This window comes from Manihot esculenta, chromosome 9 (assembly GCF_001659605.2).
Source record: "Manihot esculenta cultivar AM560-2 chromosome 9, M.esculenta_v8, whole genome shotgun sequence".
In the NCBI taxonomy this organism is placed as follows: domain Eukaryota; kingdom Viridiplantae; phylum Streptophyta; class Magnoliopsida; order Malpighiales; family Euphorbiaceae; genus Manihot; species Manihot esculenta.
In genome coordinates this window covers 4024295-4042810 of record NC_035169.2, presented here as the reverse complement: position 1 = coordinate 4042810, position 18516 = coordinate 4024295, and the positions used below count along the sequence as shown (strand labels likewise).

Below are 18516 nucleotides of genomic sequence, written 5' to 3'. Positions count from 1 at the left end.
ATTATACAACAATGTAATAATCAATAAAATAAAAAGACAATTGAAATTAAAAATATTTCATATATTTTTTTTAATTTGACCTTGTATTAAACTTTTAGAGGAGAAAGTTGATATTGGAGGCTAATGAAGGTGCAAAAATGCAAAGGTGGCAAACCAAATTGATTAAATATTTAATGACCGTTGGGGAAGTTGGGCGCTATCTTGAATCTTTAATGCCTCTGCCTAACTCTCTCGACTGTACACATCATTCAATGCTCTTCTTCTTTCACCGATCTCTTTCTCTTATCAATCACTACTAGCTTGCAAATTTTGCACTTTTGTTTCTCTCTGACTTCTCTCTCTCTCTTTCCCATGCTTATTGACAATGCAAGTTGAAATCTTGGAAATTTTTTTGTGGGTGTTAACTCAGAGAATTGAATGTAAAGGAGCTTTGTAGTTAACGATACGTTAAAGGTCGGTGTATTATTTTGACTTGATCAGCTTTTTTTCCTTTTATTTTCTTTCTTTTTAATATATATTATTTGCCTGTTTTGTTGTCTTGGATATTTCTAGTTGGGTAGATGAACAAACTCAAGCGGAGAAAACAAAGCTATACAGGATTTGAATATTTGAACTTTTCCCATTTGTCATTTCCTTAGAAACTCTGATTTAAGAAGATAATATTGCTTTGTTCCCTTCTGAGTTTTGTACTGTTGTCTTGCTTTTGCCATGAAATGAGGGTACTCAAAGAAGTATCTTAATTAGTTGGTTTGAAAATCTTATTAGTAAAGAGCTGAAATATTAGTTTTGGTGTTGGTAGTAAGTTCTACCAATAAAGATTTTGATTCTTTTAATGCTGGGAGACAACTTGGGCGGCCGAAATCCGTTGTTTCCGGGAAAGATTTAAGGAATTTGAGATTGTGTCAGCAAAACTAGTATAAAAATCAGAGTTGGGTTGCTTTTATTTGCTGGATTAGACTTAGGAATCCTGAAAGTGAAGAAAAAATCGAACATTGAAGTATTCATCAGGTTTGATTTCCTATATTCGATTTGGGTTGATTTGTGGTTTGTTTTTGCTGAAACAAGATGGTTGGGAGTATCGAGACAATGGAAGTTCATCAAAATGGATGGTCTAATAACAATGGCAATGGTCTAGAAGAGAAGCTTGATGAACTTAGATGCCTTCTCGGAAAGGCTGATGGTGATCCTCTGAGGATTGTTGGTGTTGGGGCAGGAGCATGGGGGAGTGTTTTTGCAGCTATGTTGCAAGATAGTTACGGCCAATTTCGACAGAAGTTCCAAATCAGGATTTGGAGAAGGCCAGGAAGAGCAGTTGATAGAGCCACAGCAGAACATCTCTTTGAAGTGATCAATTCCAGGGAAGATGTATTGAGGAGGTTGATAAGGAGATGTGCATATTTGAAATATGTTGAGGCAAGGCTTGGTGATAGGACTCTTTATGCAGATGAGATTTTGAAAGATGGGTTTTGCTTGAACATGATTGATACTCCACTTTGTCCTTTGAAGGTTGTGACTAATCTGCAAGAAGCTGTTTGGGATGCAGATATTGTTGTGAATGGTGTGCCTTCGACAGAAACTCGGGAGGTTTTCGAAGAGATTAGCCATTATTGGAAGGAAAGAATCACCATGCCTATCATTATCTCTTTAGCAAAAGGCATAGAAGCTGCATTAGAACCTGTTCCTCATATAATTACTCCCACGCAGATGATTAACAGAGCGAGTAAGTTCTTCTTACTGAAGTTTCGATACCTTTCACTACGAGAAATGCTAAAATCAATAGAAAAGAATTTTATCTTTTTCTGCTAAAAATTATCTTTTTTTTAATATGTGTGAAGACAAATGGAGTAATTATTAACAATAACACATTGCTATCAGAACAAACTTTTTATCAATGTCCACAATTTTTGTTGTTGTTCTATATTTTTATATATCATTAGCAACAATTATTCATATCACTATTGTATGTTAGTTTGATAATAGGGTTTACAGAAAGATCACTTCTCCCATATTTTATCATTTTTCCCTTATCCTCTAGTTACACATAACCTCCATCCTGCTACATATTTCTGTCACTTGGATTCATATTTACGATGTAACAGCGAACCTCTCTGATAGGGCTGCGAGTAATTGGACCTACTCTCCTATCTTTTGTCATGTTATTGGGCTATGCTATCTTTTGGTGGATCTGCATGTGTTGCACGTGTTGTCAGTCCGGCCTGCTTGCATACGAGGTTGGGCCTGTCCGCTTTAGAGTGGTCTGATGGGCCTTTGGGCCTATATTCTTCTCCATGTCCGACCTCATTCTGGATGTAAAATGTCCGAGAGTCATTATTAGTCAATATAGCACCAAAATTAATATTTTATAAAATCTTTTATTGTTAATTCTAATATTTGTTGTAATATTTACACGGTTCTTCTTTTATTACCAAATATTGCCCTGCAAATCTGTTTCTCTTTATAAGCTTCATTCTTTGTGCCTAGCAGCTGGGGCGAGTATGGAGAATGTACTTTATCTTGGTGGACCAAATATTGCTTCAGAAATATATAACAAGGAATACGCTAATGCTCGAATATGTGGAGCTGAAAAGTGGAGAAAGCCTCTTGCTACATTTCTAAGGCAATCACATTTCATTGTATGGGACAACAGTGACCTTATCACTCATGAAGTCATGGGTGGTCTGAAGAATGTCTATGCCATTGGAGCTGGTGAGTTTCTGTGTTTTCTTGCTCGAAATAATCGGTAGTCTTATGATTTTTACACCAACCAACATTTATATGCTATGAGATTTCCTAGTTATTAAGCGATAATTGCTCATACTGACATCTTTTATGTGCTTACTAATTTCCAGTTTGATTTTCTCAGGAATGGTAGCAGCTCTTGCTAATGAGAGTGCTACAAGCAAGTCAGTATATTTTGCACATTGTACTTCAGAGATGATATTTATCACTCATTTATTGGCCGAAGAACCCGAGAAGCTCGCAGGGCCTTTGCTTGCAGACACTTATGTAACCTTGTTAAAAGGTCGAAACGCATGGTACGGCCAAATGTTAGCCAAAGGGGAGTTGAACAGAGACATGGGTGATAGCATCAGTGGCAAAGGAATGATTCAGGTAGAATTATTTTGCATTTCAGATTCTTAGTAGGCAAACAATATTAATCAAATCCTGTGCAAAGCTTACCAATTTAGACATGGAATTTTAAGTGTTGATTCTGATTTTTGTGTGTTGTAAAGAAGAATGTAGCTTTTGTCTGCAGAAGTTATAATCATTTTTTTGACGATAAGCCTCCATTGTGCCTCTCTTTTTGTTGTAGGGTGTTTCTGCAGTTAAAGCTTTCTATGAACTCCTGAGTCAGCCAAGCTTGAGTGTACTGCATCCTGATGAAAATAAGCCTGTTGCACCTGTTGAGCTCTGTCCCATCTTAAAAACACTATATAAAATCCTTATATCAAGGTAAGTTCTTCCTTTCAACAAAGTATCCCCAATTACGACAAGCTGAAGATTAGCTCGACTCTCCCAAATCTCATTTTACAACGCAAAAAGCTTGTATAGTTTACCTTTTTTATTTATTGATTAGATCTAACTAAAATTCGAACTTGAAAACTCGATATCTTATAGAAGATTTCAATATTATCGGGTCAAAAAATCTACATACTTTGATGCATCTAATTCTAGCCCCTTTTGCTTACGGTTTGATTTTGGATCTTACAGGGAAGATTCATCACAAGCTATTTTGCAAGCATTAAGGGATGAAACTTTGAATGATCCTCGGGAACGCATTGAGATTGCACAGAGCCATGCTTTCTACAGGCCTTCTCTTCTTGGCCAGCCTTGACATTTTTCATTGCTATGAAAATGGTTACGAAGGAATGAATTACTAATTATATCTATAAAGAAATTTTTATGTCAACAGGATGAAATACTTTGTTTTGGATTGATTACTGTATCATCTAATATTATGAAAAGCTTATAGTAAAGCCATGTTTGGCATTGAGTTTGAGTTATAAAAGAATCTTTTGTAAAAAATTATCATTTTAGATGCTTTCGGATGCAATCATTGAAGATTGTAGAGGCCAAATTCTGGTTCATAATATAGGTTTTCCTTGGGCTTAGAGATGAAAAACGAATGAAAATGATGGATTACTTTAATTCTAAAATTTATTTTTTAAATAATTAAATAAAAGTTAATGATAATATTTCTAAAAGTGCAATCTACGGAAGACCCCATAAAAAGAATAATTTATCTTAGTAATAACTTTAATTTATGGATTTGATAATAAAACCTAAATTTTTATTCAAAATCTAAGTGGTTGATTATATTAGGCTTAGGGAAAAATCAAGCTGAATAGAATTAGTTAAATTTTTCTGTTTAAAAAAAAAGAAAAAAAAACTAACAACGACAACAAAGAAAATGAAACCTAATGGTGTCTTAGAGCAAAAAGCAGTCAGCTGTTTAAGCTTCCGCAAAATTTGAAAACAAGTCTCTTTCAAGCCTGGCAATGAGGCTACTATAGTTTCAAAGCTTTGAACCCTTTTAACCTCTGGATCATGAGAGACCAACCTTATTATTGCTAGATTTCAAGCTAGTTCTTGACCGGTGGGAAGAGCATCGTAACCATCATGGTGTTTTGCAGTGGTTCTGTGGACAGGTATGCACTTGAGAACAACAGCAACAGGCATGCTAACTGCTCCGATTACAACGCTGAGAACCCACAGTTGCCAGCTCAGGGGAACAGTGCTTGCAAAAGCTCCCAAGAATTCCACTATGATTACTTGGAATGTCACTGTTGCAACGATAACAACCATGAATATCCAGCTGTCGAACATGCCCCGGAAAATATTTATCTTCTCGATGTCGCGGCTGTTTATTTCATTAAAGACCTTGAAGAAAACCAAAATCAAACAAACAAATCAGAAATTATAACCCTGTAAGTTTAATGCTCTCCAGAGAATTAGTACATTAACTGCTGGCTTTTGTCATAAAATATTTGAGCACCACAAACAAGAATTTGTACTTTGTATACTCTTTTGAGCTAAATGCACATACACTGAAAGATAAGTTTAACAAGGTTAATACATCACCTTTATCATTGTGAGAGCATAAAAATCATCAATTCGACCCGCTAAAATTTCAATCAAAGAGAAGTGTGATCTACTTTACTTTTGGATGATGAATTTCATTATTAACAGCAAAATGACATCTTTTCTGGAAAACAGAGGGCAACGGGTTTTCTCATGCGAGTACTTGGATCTGCTCTCTGAGTTCCAACTTGCAAAAGTGAAAACAGGAATAGAAGAATGTTTTCAAAATGTAATGAATAATTCTGGTCTTTCGCAACTAGCATGACAAGGGAATTAAAACAAGGTGTGGATTCCATGCATTTCAGAAACTAAATTATGGGCTGCAGCCCCCATTTTACAAATACAAAGGGAACTGGAGTGGTAATCTATTCCAGTTTTTTCTCCATCCACTGTTACTAAGGAGGCTCGCCTCAGGCGCATGGCGCTTGGGCAAGGATGACGGCACCTCTCCTGGTCAGAGTTGAGTGAGTGAGATCAAGAAGGCGCACCAGGCGCTTCCAGGCACACCAAGGCTCCGGGTGCGCCTGGGTACGCCACAAGTATGCCGAATCAAAAATGGCTGTTCACAGCCATGCAAAGCCGCCGTGAAAAGGAAAGAAAATAAGATCTGGCCTAATTTATCTCTCTAACAGCCCTCATTTTCATTGGTCCTCCCCTTTAGATATGGATTTTTTTTATATTTTAACTTCCATCTTCATGCTCCTCTGCTCCAACTCTGGGCTTCATGCTCTTTTTTTTTTTTTTTTTTGTTGAATTTAGGCTGCCCAATTTTTGCCGACTCTGAGTAATTGAGCCAATTGCCAATCCTCTTGCAGACTATTTCTTATTTCATGCTTTTTTATAATATTAAAAAATAAGCAGAAATTATTCTTTTTTGTGTAATTAAAACATTTTAAATTACTTTTTAACATATTATTTTTTCCTTTTACCCTCAAATTAAAAATTTATAACATTGTATATCTATAGAAATAAATTGAATTTATAAATATTTGCTGCCATTAAATTAACTATAATATTGTTCAAATATATTATGTAAATATTATGTATAAGACAGAACAATATATTATGTAGAAGACACAATTAAATGTATATCATTTATAATAAATTTTTGTTATATCACCAAAATTCTATAAGCATAAGAGTAAATAGATAATTATCTTATGTTAGTTGAATATTAATTAATTATCTGCATTTATTTATTTATTTTACTTTTGTGCCTCACATCAGCTTCAAAAGCTTTTAATAACTATGCTTTCATCTCCATCCAATCCCCCCACCCCAACAAAAAAAAAGAAACCTCCCACCAAACCTTAGGATTAGGCTGAACAAATATGAAGTTATTTGTCACAAAACACAACGCAAAATTTACCTTCATTTTAGGGATAATGTCAGCAAACAGCTGCATCTTAGGTGACTTTCGGGTCAAAAGTCAGTGCAGGATTTTGATTTGCAACGGTAGGCTTGAACAATTACTAGCACTAAATATGTAGTTTTTGCATATGAAAAGGTAGGCTACTTTATAGTTCACTTGATCCAAAGTTTGACAATGAACTTCTTTTTACTGATTCCTTTCAGAATGTCAATACCTAAAGGAATAACATGTACAAATGTCATTGGGCTAGTTGGTTCTTACTAACGCAGGTCAATTGCTAAAATCCTGACAAGCCCCTCAAATATTTTCTGAATTACTGGAAAAAGAAAAATAACACGGTAAGGTAAAAGTATATTGTGAAAAGAAAAGAAGAGACTTTGAGGGAGAAAATATTAATTATTCCCCTCAAGAATATTGAGGATTTATAGAAATTCAAAAGACTCGAAACAGAAACAATATTACCAAGAACATTTAGGAGCAAAAATGACAACGGTTAAGGGAATAAAGGGAAAAGGTCATGCTTTCCTTATATTAGCCAATATGATAGCGGAAACCGTGGAAGAAGGAAAAAGTGCTGAAAACATATTACCAAGAATATAGTCAAAAGCACCAGAATCATGAAGATCAAGAAATACAAGAGAAATTACCAAATTGGGCAGCAGAGATAATAAATGAAGATGATCATTGTTTTGTGGCTTTGTACCATAAGATTGATCACATTCAACTAGAGCCAAGGTAACAATATTATTGTTCATTGTAGACTCTGCAACAACACCCAAAAAGAGAGAAGAAAAGAATAGAAAAATCTCCAAGGCACTAAATTTTGAAAGCCAAGTGATGAAGAGTTAGCACTTGAAAATTATCGTAATAGGAATCCAAGTATATTGTATGGCCTTTAACAAAAGAAGGAAAGAAAACTATAGGATGAGTCAGAGCTTGGGAGAGTCGCCTACCTGAGGTGAGTCAGATGGGATAAGATCCAGCAAGAGGGGACGCCGAAGAAAGCGTCACAAGCTGAGGCATGTAATGGCGCTAAAAACTAAAAAGGCTGTGGTTGTGGATGGAATCTAACGGCCAGGATTCTGGCGTTGACCTTTTTGGTTCTAACTTACTAGTGGTCATGGAAGCATTTGGGACTGGTGGTGTAGTCCACCTCCCTCTGGCAGATGGCCAGCAAAGAACGGCAGCACCATTTCTCCATAGGGACAGAAAAGCAAAGGAAGAAAAGGAAAAAAATCAGGCCTTTTAAAGGCTCTGATACCATGAGAAAAGAAGAAGAGATTTGTGGAGAAAGAAAGCTTGATTATCCCCTCAAGCTTGATTGGGGAGTTATACAAATTACAAAGACTCATAACAGAAAATCGATTCCAGGCTAATACCTAAGTCCCTAATTTGTGATACACACATAATACGATATAATTAAGGAAAGATATCTCAAGTTTGAACATATATATATATATATATATATATATATATATATATATATATAGAGAGAGAGAGAGAGAGAGAGAGAGAGAGAGAGAGAGAGAGAGGCATATTCAAAACCATACCTGGCAAAAGACAAAAGAGTTGAATATCAAAGTATTGACAACTTTAGTAGCATCTGAACCATTAAGTCCTAATAGGCGCTTCCCATCAAAATTGAGAACTGCAAGTACAACCAGTTGATAAATACTCTGGCCAAATATATTCCTCCACATGGCCCTTGTAATGAAACTATCACCCTTGCCTACAGGAGTTCTTTTCATCAATTCATCAACAGGAGGTTCAGTAGCTAGTGCCAATGCACCAAGAGTGTCCATTATCATGTTAACCCAAAGCAACTGCACAGCTGTTAAAGGAGTAGACCCTGAAAGAACGTGAAAGATAAAGGTAACAACTATTTCTATAATACTTCGCATAGCCATATTAGCCTCCATAAATAAAAGTTGCATGAACCAGCACACCTGAGATGCATGCAGAAACAAAATTGATAACAAGAGCCACTACATTAACTGTCAGCTGGAACTGCACAAACTTTTGAATGTTTTTGTATACTGCACGTCCCCATTTAGCAACATTTACAATTGTTGTAAAATTGTCATCCATTATAATGACATCTGCATTCTCTCTAGCAACCTGCAAATAGCATCCATACAGAAAGGTAAGGTCAAGGGTGACAGCAACATGATAAAGCTTGCATCAAAGCTTCAGACAAATAAAATGCAAATCCGGTACATTGAAGAGGAGAAAAAAAATATGCATGTCCATGTGATTTCGAAGTAGCTATGAGTATGAGCCATAAAAACTACTGTCTAAGATAAGAATAACCTCAGACCTCTACTCAAGATGAAAGTAGTTATGAAGTATGAACCATACATGGTTTTAAATGACGGCCGTTGCGTTATTTCAAGGTTTTCCAAGGAGCCATTACCGTTTAGGCTGTTATTTCACGGCGATTAAAAATTTTGTTGGTAATGGCCATTACGGCCCTTACGTAACGGACACGACCGTTATTAGCCACGACTTAACGGCTATAAAGGTCATTACCTTCATTTGATGGATAGAAATCTTTAGAATTGCTGCAAGAGACCTCTTGCAGTGTAGTGTATGAATTATTGAAGGTAGAAAACACTTTTTTCTTCACATTTGAAGCCTTCCACTTTCCTCCCAAGCCAAAATTTACCCTTTTTTTATTTCTCTCAATTTTCTCTAAATTTTCTATCAACTCTCGGACTCTTGAAGTGCTATTAATCAACTTCTTTAGAAATTCTTGTGTTGAAGTTGAAGAGCTCAAATCATCCAAGATACTAAAGTGGTTTTGAAGTGCTATTGAGCAAAAAGTTAGTTCTTATTATTTCTCAACAATTTTTAAATATTTTTAATCATTTTTTAGTGAATGCATAAATAAAAATAATTAGAAGTTATAATGTTAGATAACTTATATTAGAAATTCAAAATATAAGTTTTTATTATTTATTTCACAAGTTTTTAGATATTTTTTAATCAGTTTTTAGTGAATGCATAATTAAAAATAATTAAAAGTTAGAATGCTAGATTAAAAATGTAGAATTTTAGAAGTTCATATTATAACATAATATCATTAATACCAATTATTAAATGAGTTTACTTATGCTCGTACAAGTTATAATAAATGATAACTAAATAGTAAGTATAAAATATAAAATATAAAATATAAAATTTACAAGATTAAAAATTTATGAAAATATGTAGGAAGTATAAAAAAGAACATGACTTTAAAATGTAATTTCTTCAAATATTTTAAATTATTCTGCATAATGTAAATACTAAATGTTCATATTCTAGTAGTAATTGAGATTAGTCATTATTATATATGATGTTTAAAACTTATAGAATTTGTGTTTATTAGATATATTTGTACTTATTATTAAGTTGTATAACTTACTTTTGATTATATCTTTAAATATTTACTAATTTCATGAACTTTGCAAATTTTTCAAGAAATGTGTAGCAACAGGCCGTTACCGTAATATTATGACCGTTACAGCCTGTTTCCGTTACCCACGACCGCGATTTGAAACCATGGAACCGTAAAAACTACTGTCTGATATAAGAATAAACTAAGCTGCATAAACCTCAGACCTCTACTCAAGATGTGCTGGCATTGAACTGCTGCCACATCTATAAGAGAATATTAGGCTTTGAAAATGTAAAATGGGTGAAAAGGAAGATATTTAAAACATTTTTAGATTAAAGTTTGTACACATTTAGGCTCCGCTTGTTTTGCAGAAAATATTTTTCAGAAAAATATTTTCCACATTTTCTAGCATTTAATATTCTCTATGAAACAAATGGAGGCTTAGTTATATAAATTAGATCCTCAAAAAAAGGTTGTTGTTGTGCAATATGCTAGTTAAATAATAAGATTTACTCTGAAGGACTGTGCAGTGTGCAATGAGCTTCAAGTTTTCATCTTTCTTATTTTTCTAATGTCCAACATCCAAACTTGAAGGTTGGAAGAAAATCTGGGAGCGCCTCCTCAGATGCAGAAATCATTCCAAAAAAAAAAATAATTCATTTTTAAGTTCATTAGCAGAGACTAGAAATGATCATGAGCAAGCGTGTTATAATGGAAGGGACAAGAAAATAAGTCAGACCCTTGTACTACAATGGATAACGGAAATGAGACTAGAAGGAATATGAATTTTCATCTTTTCCTCGCAGAAAAATCTAGAATTTAACTTAAACATCAATTAAATTTGAGATGATATGCATATGATATTAAAAGACAAAAGTGTGATATGTGTTATGTCCAGATATGCAAAAGGTTGTTATTCAAGACCTAAACAGCATGAAGAGCCAAATAAAGCACAGCATTTAAAAAAGAGATAGAGAGAGAGAGAGAGAGATCATAGTAAAATTTCATTAGTGGATGGAAATATATGTTTCAATATTGCACCAATAAAAAAAAAGGACAGCAACTAGAAGCTATAAGATAAGGTGGGCCACACATCAAAGCCTGTCAGAATCCAGCAGTGTTGATTAGAAACAAGCAAAAACTCAAACCTCAGTTCCTGATTTGCCCATTGCAAGTCCAATGTCTGCCTCATGCAAAGCTGGAGCATCATTGGTCCCATCACCAGTTACTGCCACAACTTCTCCAAACATATTCCTCAAATTAGTTACCAAGGTGTGTTTGTCCAAAGGTAAAGACCGAGCCATCACCTGTTTCCATGAGAAGCAATTAAGAAAATTGTGCATCTAAAAACATAACTTAGTGATGACAACTTTCATGCGGTTGTTCACAAACCTGAATCTTGGGTATGATGTCTCTCATCTCCTCAGGTGTCTTGTTACGAAAGTCTTGTGCTTCTATAGCCAAGCCACCTTCAGTAAGTATGCCACATTCTTTGGCTATAGCTTTAGCTGTATTTATATTATCACCAGTTACCATACGAACGGTAATTCCAGCTTCTAAACAAGTTCGAACTGCATCCTTGACTCCAGGGCGCACTGGATCCTTGATTCCAACAATGGCTACCAATGTGTAGCCAAAATCAGGAATGCGGCTTTCTTCACAAGTGTCATCTAGATCTTTAAAAGCCAAGCAGAGGGTTCTCAGAGCTTCAGAGGCAAAGCCATTTATAACATCTGAGACATTCCTCGTTTGTTCTTCAGACAGATGAACAGGTTTTCCACTGTCATCAACAACCTTGTCACACATTTTTAATACTATTTCAGATGCACCTTTGCAAGATGCCCGCAACCCCCCTTTAGGAAGAGCTACAAGCACTGACATTTTTTTCCTGTCTGAACTGAAAGGCTGAACCTTGAGTATCTGAACCTCTTTTCGCTGTGAAGCAAAATCACCACCCAAAAGCAAGCCAAATTCAAACAATGCTTTTTCTGTTGGTGTTCCCAAAATTTTAATCTGTCCATCTTCATCCCTACTTATTTCACAACCTGTATTTTGAAATATAACCTGCAAAAGGAAGCTCAAGGCACTATCAGATATTTCCAATCCCAAAATGCCTTCACCATTTCTATTGTTAATAGCTTTAGCTTTTCCACATATCCATATCTTATCAACTACCATGTGGTTAGTGGTTAACGTCCCTGTTTTATCTGTGCAAATACAATTAGCAGAACCCATTGTCTCACAAGCAGAAAGATGTCTGACTAGCGCCATGTCCTGCATCAATTTTTTCATTGCAAATGCAAGACTCAAAGTCACTGCCAATGGTAATCCTTCAGGAACAGCAACAACAATTATGGTTACTGCAATAGCGAAGTAGTCCAGAAGTGCAAATGCATCATATGAAGACCAATGTGTGAATTCATTATGAAGTGCTTTCTCCACCAAAAACCTTACAGTCAACACCAAAAATGTAAGTACAGCAAAAGCCAAACCAATCTTTCCAATAATCGTAGCAACACCATTCAGCTTCACCTGTAGTGGGGTCTCATCTTCTCCACCCTCATTCAGAGTTTCCATCAACTTTCCCCATTCAGTCTTCATACCAACAGCTGTCACTAGCATCTTTCCTGAACCATCTTGCACTTTGGTCCCTGAAAGAAGAAAAGGTTTTTTGTCATCTATATTCACAGGTTCACTCTCTCCTGTCAAGCTTGACTCATCAATCACTAAGCTATACCCTGATATGTAAATCCCATCAGTTGGAACTATGTCTCCAGTAGATAATTGAACAACATCTCCGATAACCAAGTCATAAATGAAGACTTCCTTAGTTCTCCCATCCCTTATTACTTGGATAGAAATCTTTTTCTTCTCCCTGTCCAAGTCTCTGAATTGCAAAGACTGCCTGTAGTCACTAATAGCTGTGACCATGACTACCAGGAATATACTGAGTATGATTCCTAAACCATCATACACGCCCTTTGGCCATCCTTCAGTAGCAATTCCTACACCTACAGAAACCACAGCACAAACCATAAGGATTATTAGTGTTACGTCCTGCAGTGCTTCCCAAACAAACATCCAAAAACTTCTAGGAGGTTTTTCAGTATAACGGTTGCATCCATAAATCTTTTGCCTGGTAGCTACACTGCTTTCATGGATGCCATTATTCAATGAGACAGAAACTTGCCGTGCAATCCCTTCAACTCCACCATTGGCTCTCAAAGCCTTAATATTATGGTCACGAGCAACACATGCAAGTTCATCAGGTTCAATTAAAAAACCTGCTTTTCTGACCTCATCTGAAAGCTTGCGTTCAGTTGGCAAACCACCAGCTGCTGCTGCAGCAGCTACAGAATACAAAATCAAGCAAGAAAAAAAAGCATAAGGATCAAATCAGAGGACACAAATATCTCTTAGAGAACACATTTGAGGATCATACCATCAATGAACTGCAGAGCTGCTTTTTTGACATACAAAGCAACTCGTATCTTTTCCTGGTTGAGTGAGAGAGAGGATGGGGAAAGAAGAGAAGCAAAAAAGGTTAGATACGATGACAACATTCACTCACTTCTGTGATGCTACAGAACTTCAAAAGTGAAATACTGACATCTCATATTTTGTAATTTTCTTTTTTTTTTTTAAAGAATAGTGGTGTCTTTAATTTGTGTTCATATCCATGCAGAACACTTCAATAAATATTGACACAAAAACTAATGAAATACAACTAGATGACGATCAATAATGGTTTACAGAGTTATAAGCATCCAGCTGTCTATTTATTCCTTCACTTCTAAGGACACTATTCGAAAAGGAAAATCATATAGCATCCTCAATTCCTCATTTTCTAGGAAGTTGATCTGCACATTAGATTTTGTGTCTGTTAAAATGAAAAAGCAACCATCTAGTGGGTCTTACTAAAAGATGAAGTTCAAAAAATAATCTAACTCCTGATTAGAACATTTTACTTCAAAATTCAGACCAAAAGCTCTGCCATCCATTAGTATTTGGAACTAAATCTTGAAAATAGAAGTTAATGATACAAAAAATTATAAGTAAAGCTGATCTAAATATGCCTCTTCACTAAATGAACTTTGAATTCCACAAGGCAATGCCATGGCATAGGAACATGAAATTATATAACCAAAATTTTGCCATGTGTCTCGTCCGTTGATCCATTTTTTATTAGGATAAATTACACGTAGTTTTAACGTAATTAACGAATCGATCCCTGTATTTTTAAAATTCAACACTTAAACCCCTATATAATCAATCCATTCAAATTGAAAGTCTTTCTATCCATAATTCCGTTAGTCAACGGGCCAAACGGAGAATAAACATTTCAAATATCTAAAATATCCTCATAAACACTTAAATTCTTTCTAGTATACGTGAAAAATTTTATATATTGTATAAACTATACTTTGTTCCCTAAGTTTTAGCGTAATTGATAGATTAGTCCTTTTATGTTTTAAATTAAATTCTTAAATCCCTCTATATTCAATCCACTTAAAATTGCAGTTCTTTAATCTATTAATGACATTAGTTCAAAACTAATTGATAGTCAAATTTCTTCTAAAAGTACTACTTTTTCCTAAAATACTATTTATAAAAGTTTACAACCTAACTTAAAGGTTAATTGGTGCCACTTAAAAAATAACTAAAGTTGTAAATATTTTATGAAAGTTTTGAGCTTACAAGTATTGAAATATTTTAATAAATGGAAATTGAAGAACAAAAAGTGTTAAAAATTAGTTAAATGAGATATTATAGATAAAAGTTAAAGGGGACTTAATTGTCCTTTCAAATAAAAAGGATCAAAATGTTTGAATTATAATAGACGAGGACCGACCGATTATAGAGAGATTTAAATGTACGATTTTAAAAATATAAGAATTAATCCATTAATTGTACTAAAATTTAAGGACTCAAGTGTAGTTTATCCATTTAGAAATGGTAATAAAAATATTTTCACACTTTTAACGGCAAAAATGGAGGGAGAAAATGGAGGGAGGGACTTCTAATTTGGACAGATAGATTATAGAAAGATTTAAGTGTTCAATTTTAAAAATATAAGGATCAATCCTTTAATTATGCTAAAACTCAAAAAATAAAGTATAATTTACCCTTTTTATTAAATACATTTAATAGTAAAAAAATGATAACTTGATAATTTTGTAAGTTTCCAACTATATAGGTAAGAATAGGGTGCATTTGGTCAACATTAAAAGGACCAAGCTTAATTGGCAAAAATATAAAAGTATAGGGTATAATTGTAATAAAAGTAAAATACATAGTTATTTGGCGATTAATTCTAAATTTTATTGCTGTGGTTTGGTGACATGGTGTCAACGTGGCAAGGGATGTGACAATTCGTTAGTTTCTAATGGCACAAGTATCAGTTAGATGCATTTGAAACAACTTTAAAAGGTTAGGGTTTAATTGGCAAAAAAATAAGTATAGGGTGTAATTGCAACAAAATCAAAAGTTTTTTTTGACATTAACTCTGTCATTCCATAACAATTACTGTTCCTCCAATAATTTTCAGAGTGTTTTAAGGTACAACAATTACAGTACAAGTATAATTTGTATGTACAACAATTAGAAGTTGACATTTGATCATGCAACGCTATAAATGGAACTCACCATGATCAATGGGTGTTAGTAAAAGCATTGTACATACAATGGTTCCATTGTAAAATTTCTCATGGAGTCGGGTGCAGTGGGTTTTGATATGGTGATTTGGAGTTGGATATGATGGATGAAATTATAATTAAGAATTTGATTTTATAACAAAGGGGGATATTACACAACGGTTACATTGTAAAATTTTTCATGGAGTTGGGTGTAATGGGTTTTGAGACACTGATTTGGAGTTGTATATGATGGATGAAATTATAACTAAAGATTTTATAAACAAAGAGAGATAGAAGCAGAAAAATGAACAGAAAATCCCTAAATTACAAAATTGAGGAATGGATATGTAAATAATTGCAATATTTAAAGATTAAATAGTAATTTAATTTTAAAAATTAAAGGCAAGTGTGTGAGGAAGTAAAAGCAAAGGGACTAAATAGTCTAATTTCTCAGATATGGGGATCAAATTATTACTAGTAATAAAACCTAAGAACTAGATAATAATTTCCTAAAATTTATTCTCTCTCCAAGTAAATTTATTATCTTACAACCATGGCCTCATGTGACTGAAATTAAAATCTAGCGTATGAAAAAGTAATTTTCCTTGATAAAAATAATAAAATTCACAACTTATGAGTAACTTTACAGTTAAAACAAAAAAGGTTTTTGTCCATAGACATTTTTGGGGTGGGGTGTGAAATTAAATCTTAGGCCTTGTTTTATTGGGAGTATCTCAGCTAAGGATCTTGAAATTTCCGGGAAGAAGTATGAAAACTGTTTCTCTTCCTTCACTTCCCACGAAATCAAGTGAAATCAAGGGTTTTTCTTAGCTCCAGGGGAAGTAACTTACCTATGGGAAGTGACTTTCCAAACATATCTTCCCAACCCACCTACGTAAGGTGAGCTAAAAAAATTTGTTTTATTTTATTTCCACTGGCTGAGGAAATGCTAAGTGGGACAGCCGGACAGGCGCCACGTGATATGAGGATAAGAATAGAATATCATTCCATTAAAAGATCTAAAGCTTCAACGGCTCATCTTTACATCTCCGCCCCATCGCAAAAGGTTGCCACACTTAGTCAAATGTAATTTATTTTAACACGGCATTACGACAGTAGTACATAATTTACTCCCTCCGATTACGCACAAATGAACAAAAGAAAATGAAATTAAAAAAAAAAATTCCGGACCTCCCTATTGCCACGTTGTGATCTCAGAAAAAATCGAGGACCGCGTTAGGACCGCATTCCGAGAAAAATGAAAAAGAAGCTCTATGAGCCCTTTTCACAACAATGGAGCTCGAACACAGCTATGGTTCCAAGGAATCAAATATGAAGCATTAGCTCTCTAGGTTACTGAAATTGATTTCTACAGTTAGTGATCTCGCTAACTGATGCCTGTTAGCTCGAACACAAGATACTACTTTTCTTTTATTTCATCTTTTGGTGAACTGTAGGACTGAGAAAATTCCAAAATGCAAATTAAAAGCAAAGAAAAAATCTCAATATAGAGGGAAAGAAAAACCTGGATGCTCCGTTTCTTCTTCTCGGCCTCGGATCTTTTGACGAGATCGGCTACCATACGGAACCTCCGCCGTGGATTCTTGACGATGGAGACAGCCTTTCTCCATCTAAGCAAAGCTTCCTCAGAGGGATTCTTGTGATGCACTTCGAAGTCCTTCAAAAAGCTCTCCATTCTGTATGTCAAACTTTTGCGCAGGAGGCCAATAGGACTAAGAGTGTGTTTTGTTAGAAGGAAAAGAAAGAAAGAGAAGAAAGAGAAGGAGGAAGAAAACTATATATGCGAAGACAAAGAAAACAAGGGCCTTTAATGGCCGCACATGCCGTTATTCAGTGCGCCTATTCTTATCGTATCTGCAAGGTTATTATAATGTACTCTGATTAAAAATTCAAATCATCGCCTCAATTTTTTATTAGAGGAATTATAATTTTTATTTTTTTTCCAAATAAATTCAAAATTATCCATTTAAATTCATTTAAGGCAATTAAGCCGTAAATAAAATTTAATTCTATTAAAATTCAGCTTATTTATTAAATAAATTAAATTTAAAATTATTGATATTTGCCTTGATTTTAGTTACATTCCTTCTTTTTTGAAAAAAAATGTTTATATTCTAAATTTTAAAAATTTAATTAATATCTACATATAAATTTATTAATATCTTTTATTTTTTAATATTATAACTAAATATTAAAAAATAATTTTTTTATTCTAAAATATTTTTTAATATTTTTATCAAACACTACATCAATCTAATTAAATAATATAACCCTAATTAAACAACTGTCCTAGAGTTTTCAATCAAACAACAAAAATAAAACAAGTAAATAAAAATTCAACAAATAACATAAAATACGTATTTGCAAGCTCAAATCATCAAAACGGTGTGGATTGATTAGCTAAGTCCTTTAGGCTTTGATCCAATCATTTTTTAGAGGGAAAAAAATAAAAAAGGAAAAATAAATAATATTTTCTTTTTATTATTTTTCTTTTGTTGGTTTGGATTAATGGAAAATAAAATAGAGAAAAAAGGAAAATATATTTATTTTTCTTTGCTTGGAAAGAAATAATACAGAAGGAAAATAATAATATGTTTATAAACTTATTATTACACCTTTTTATTTAATTTTTTTTATTATTTATTTAGGGATATAGATGTAATTTAAAATAAAGAGTACACTTTTTTTTTTTTCTCTCCAAATTGGGAAGAAAATAACTAAAGGAAAATAAAGGTTTATTTTTCTTCCCCATTTATTTTCTCCTCTCTTTCCAAGCAAAGTAAAGGGAAAATATTCATTCAATCCCTTCCTGTTTTCTAGATATCCAAACATAAGCTTAAGAATTCAAATCCATTGAACTCACGTAGAGAAAGAACTGCAAAAAAAATTGGTCTGACAAAAGGGAGAGATGCTTGGAGATGATCATGGATTGGATATTTTATTTTATTTAATTAAATTTTATTAAAATAAAATTTGAGTAATATATAATTAAGTTTGAAATATATTTACGTTTAAAATTAATATCC

The 18516-nt window shown here is 33.8% G+C and overlaps 2 protein-coding genes across 4 annotated transcripts; one reads left to right on the top strand and one right to left on the bottom strand.

Moving 5' to 3' along the window:
* Positions 1 to 278: 278 nt before the first annotated feature.
* Positions 279 to 3994, top strand: LOC110621924 (glycerol-3-phosphate dehydrogenase [NAD(+)] GPDHC1, cytosolic). 2 transcript variants are annotated; one of them, XM_021766224.2, is made up of 6 exons: positions 279 to 453; positions 1066 to 1720; positions 2485 to 2706; positions 2864 to 3111; positions 3314 to 3453; positions 3712 to 3994. In XM_021766224.2, the coding sequence occupies exons 2-6, from the start codon at positions 1066 to 1068 to the stop codon at positions 3833 to 3835; spliced, it is 1389 nt and encodes a 462-aa protein (XP_021621916.1). In that variant the 5' UTR covers positions 279 to 453; the 3' UTR covers positions 3836 to 3994. The 2 variants fall into 2 exon arrangements, with proteins under 2 accessions (XP_021621916.1, XP_021621915.1); XM_021766223.2 differs by having other exon boundaries at positions 288 to 453; positions 553 to 1720.
* A 331-nt stretch (positions 3995 to 4325) lies between these two features.
* Positions 4326 to 17327, bottom strand: LOC110623693 (calcium-transporting ATPase 4, plasma membrane-type). Of its 2 annotated transcripts, XM_021768708.1 has the most exons (7): positions 16995 to 17327; positions 13276 to 13330; positions 11226 to 13183; positions 10982 to 11140; positions 8401 to 8572; positions 8005 to 8303; positions 4326 to 4881 (listed from the first exon to the last, which is right to left on the bottom strand). In XM_021768708.1, exons 1-7 carry the CDS (start codon positions 17163 to 17165, stop codon positions 4579 to 4581), a joined length of 3117 nt encoding a protein of 1038 aa, XP_021624400.1. In that variant the 5' UTR covers positions 17166 to 17327; the 3' UTR covers positions 4326 to 4578. The 2 variants fall into 2 exon arrangements, with proteins under 2 accessions (XP_021624400.1, XP_021624401.1); XM_021768709.2 differs by lacking the exons at positions 13276 to 13330; positions 16995 to 17327 and having other exon boundaries at positions 11226 to 12844; positions 13024 to 13183.
* Between the last annotated feature and the right edge of the window lie 1189 nt (positions 17328 to 18516).